The sequence below is a fragment of the Meleagris gallopavo genome, chromosome 1 (genome assembly GCF_000146605.3).
Source record: "Meleagris gallopavo isolate NT-WF06-2002-E0010 breed Aviagen turkey brand Nicholas breeding stock chromosome 1, Turkey_5.1, whole genome shotgun sequence".
NCBI lineage: Eukaryota > Metazoa > Chordata > Aves > Galliformes > Phasianidae > Meleagris > Meleagris gallopavo.
The window spans coordinates 188,988,719-188,992,431 of record NC_015011.2 but is presented as its reverse complement, the minus strand read 5'-3'; the positions used below and the strand labels follow the sequence as shown (position 1 = coordinate 188,992,431).

General features: G+C 63.5%; 1 protein-coding gene across 1 annotated transcript; it reads left to right on the top strand.

Annotated features, from left to right (window-relative positions):
* Positions 1–12: 12 nt before the first annotated feature.
* LOC104909423 (cyclic nucleotide-gated cation channel alpha-4) lies at positions 13–2,774 on the top strand. The gene is made up of 2 exons (XM_010706240.3): positions 13–1,172; positions 1,683–2,774. Exons 1-2 carry the CDS (start codon positions 104–106, stop codon positions 2,591–2,593), a joined length of 1,980 nt encoding a protein of 659 aa, XP_010704542.1. The 5' UTR covers positions 13–103; the 3' UTR covers positions 2,594–2,774.
* Positions 2,775–3,713: the final 939 nt, after the last annotated feature.

Below are 3,713 nucleotides of genomic sequence, written 5' to 3'. Positions count from 1 at the left end.
GGACCTGCACACAGCAGGGGGTTGGAGCTGGGTGAGCACTGTGCTCCTTTGCCACCCAGACCATTCTGTGATTCTATGATTCAGTCCCTCGTCACACCAGCCCATGATCCTCCCACTCCCATCCCCACCGCCAGCCACGGACCCCCCCATCCTTCTGAGCATCCCCAGCCAGGTGCTGCCCGCAGGGTTCCTGGAGGAGGGCATCCTGGTGCTGGATCGGAAGCGCATCCGGCGCCGCTACCTGCGCTCCAGCAGCTTCCTATGGGACGTGGCCTCAGTGCTGCCCATGGAGCTGCTGTGCCTGCGCCTGCGCTCAGCCCTGCGTTCCAACCGCTGCCTGCGTGCCCCGCGGCTCTTTGAGGCCTTCGAGCGCCGGGAGACACGCACAGCTCACCCCCACGCCTTCCGCATCGCCAAGCTGATGCTCTACGTCTTGGTGGCCATCCATTGGAACGCCTGCCTCTACTTCGCGCTGTCCGTGCACCTGGGGCTGGGCTCTGATACGTGGGTGCACCCCAACGGGAGCCGGCCCGGCTTAGCACGCCCACTGCGGCAATACCTGCACAGCTTCTACATCTCCACCCTCATCCTCACCACCGTGGGTGACACGCCGGAGCCGTGCCGCGAGGAGGAGTTCCTTTTCGTGACGGCCGGCTTCCTGCTGGCCGTGCTGGGCTTCGCCACCATCATGGGCAGCATGAGCTCCGTCATCGCCGACATGAGCGCGGCCGACGCCTCCTTCTACCCGGAGCACGGCCCGGTGCGGCGCTTCCTGCGGGCTCACGGCGTGGCAGAGCGGTTGGTGAGACGCGTGGCCGCATGGCACGAGCACCTGCGTGCGCAGCGCAAGCTGGCGGAGGAGCACGTCGTGCTGCGGCACCTGCCCGAGAGGTTGCGTGCCGAGGTGGCCGCCGGCGTGCATCTACCAGCACTGAGCAAGGTGAGGCTGTTCCAGAGCTGTGAGCGCGGCGTGTTGGAGGCGTTGGTGCTGCGACTGCGCCCTCAGGTCTTTGGGCCTGGAGAGTTCGTCTGCCGGCGCGGCGACGTGGGCCGTGAGATGTATTTCATCCGAGAGGGGCGGCTGGAGGTGCTGGGAGCTGACGGTGTGACGCAGCTCGCCGTGCTGGGAGAGGGGCTCTACTTCGGAGAGATCAGCCTCATCAACATCCCCGGTGAGCTCCTGCCGGGCCCCCAGGTTGCCATCCCCACAGTACCACCCCTGTGGTGTCATCCCCGTGGTGCCATCCCTTCAGTTCCATCCCCTTGGTGCCATCTCCTCATTGCCATTCCAACAGTACCATCCCCACAGTTCCATCTCCATAATACCATCCCCACAATGCCATCCCTTCGGTTCCATTCCCATGGTGCCTTCCCCACAGTGCCATCCCTTCAGTTCCGTCCCCTTGATGCCATCCCCATGATGCCATCCCCACAATCCCATCCCCTGAGTGCCATCCCCTCAGTTCCATCCCCACAGTTCCATCCCCACTATGCCAGTCCCCAAGCTGCTGTTCCTGTTCCACCCTCCCACCCCCATGTCCCGCTGGTGCCGGCAGAGTCTGAGCACAGGATGGAGCCAGGGCACATTTTGGTGAGCACGGCTGGTCCTGGTGCTGCCCTGGTGCCATCCCTGCCCCGTGTGCCACCACCACCCCACCCTAACCATAGCAACGCACCCTCAGGGAACCGCTTGGGGAACCGGCGCACAGCTGACATCCGCAGCATCGGCTACGCAGACCTCTTCTGCCTGGCCAAGGAGGACCTGGCGGAGGTACTGACTGAATTCCCCACTGCCCGAGTGCTGCTGGAGGCCAAGGGCCGTGAGATCCTGCTGCGTATGGACAAGCTGGATGTGCACGCGGAGGCGGCGGCGGCAGCAGCTCGGGAGGAGGCTGAGCGGCGAGCGCAGGTGCTGGAGGCGGCGTTGGAGGCTCTGCAGACACGAACGGCGCGGCTGCTGGCACAGCTGGAGTCCAGTGCCCTCAAACTGGCACTGCGCATCGGGCGCCTGGAGAGCAGGGCGCAGCAGCGTGGCAAGTGGGGACAGGGGAAGGGCAGGAAGAGGAGTCCCAGCAGGCTGCAGTGTGCCGCAGGGGGAGGGGAGCCTGAGGGGCGACCCACCAGGGCACAAAATCCCACTAAGGCGCAGGGTCCCACTAGTGTCCAGAGTCCCAGGGGGGTACAGGGTCCCACCACAGCACGAGGTCCCATTGGCATAGCAGGTCCCACAGGGACACGTAGACCCACCAGGGCACGGGGTCCCACCTGGGCACGGGGTTCCACTGGTGTAGGGGGTCCCATTGGCACACGAGGTCCCACTGGTGCAGGGGGTCCCACCAGGGGTCGGGGTCCCACTGGTGTAGGGGGTCCCATTGGCACACGAGGTCCCACTGGTGTAGGGGGTCCCACCAGGGGTCGGGGTCCCACTGGTGTAGGGGGTCTCATTGGCACACGAGGTCCCACTGGTGCATGGGCTCCCTCTGGTGCACGAGGTCCCACTGGCACACGAGGTCCTACTGGTGTAGGGGGTCCCAGCAGGGGTCAGGATCCCACAGGGGCACGGGGCACACAGCCCAGAGGCCGCTGGCGCTGAGGATCAGGGATCTGCCTGGCTGCTGAGTGTGCAATAGCAGTGACAGTCGGTGCTTTGTGACAGCCGTTGCTAGGTAACAATGACAACAGTTGCTAGGTAACCGTGACAACAACCGCTAGGTGATGGTGACAATAGTTGCTATGTAGCAATAACACCAGTTGCTAAGCAACAGCAGTGGTTGTTGGTGAACGAGGAGCGTGGCATTGTAACGGGGATAGGAGATGTAGGGATGGGGCAGGATGCAGAGCAGGAGGGGGGGGGGGGCACAGGGCTGTGCCTGGGGCACAGGAGGTGAGGACTGGGGGCTCTCAGCACAGCAGAAACAGGGACTGCGTTGGTCAGAGTGGGGTGGGGATGGGATGGAGATGAAGATGGGGACAGGGATAGGGATGGGACGGTGATAGGGAAAGGGGCACAGGGGCAGACTGAGATGGGGGTGGGACGGGAATGGAGCAGGACAGGAGGGGACAAGAAATGGCAGAGAGGGAGGTGAGAGGGATGGGGATGAGGGTATGAACAGTGTTGGAACAGAAATGGGGAGGGGAACAGGAACAGAGGTTTGGATAAGGCTAAGGAGGGAATGGTAGGGGACAGAGACGGGGATAAGAACAAGAGTAGGACCGGGATAGGAAGGGGAAGGGGACAGAGGAGAAGGGCAGCCTAGAGTGGAGACGGGATAGAAATGGGTACAGGGAAGGAAAGGGAAGGGACAAGGATGGGTTGAGAACAAGGACAGAGATAGTGATAGAGATAGGAGAGGAATGGGAATGGGTATAGGAAGGGATGTAGACAGGGTTGGAACAGGTGTGGGACATGAATGGGAATGGGGACAGCAACGGGGATGGGATCGGGTGGGACAGGGGAGGCGGGAAGAGGGACCGAGACAAGGATGGGGACGGGGATAAGGGCGGGAACCACGGGTGACCCAGGGTGAGGATGGGACAGGGATGGGGAAGGGGATGAGCGAGAGGGTGGGAAAAGGAGAGGACAAGAGAGGAAGGGAACAGGGACGAGATGGCATGAGGACAGGGATGGTTCTGGGAACGGAGGGACCGGGGTAAGGCCGGGACGGATCCCCGCAGCCCCGGACGCGGCAGCAGAGGGAGCGGCCTCGCACCCC

Excerpts from the sequence above, each read along its gene's own strand:
- LOC104909423 (XM_010706240.3), top strand. The coding sequence starts at position 104 with ATGATCCTCCCACTCCCATCCCCACCGCCAGCCACGGACCCCCCCATC. Across the intron at positions 1,173-1,682 it reads CAGCCTCATCAACATCCCCG|GGAACCGCTTGGGGAACCGG; the intron begins GTGAGCTCCTGC and ends ACGCACCCTCAG.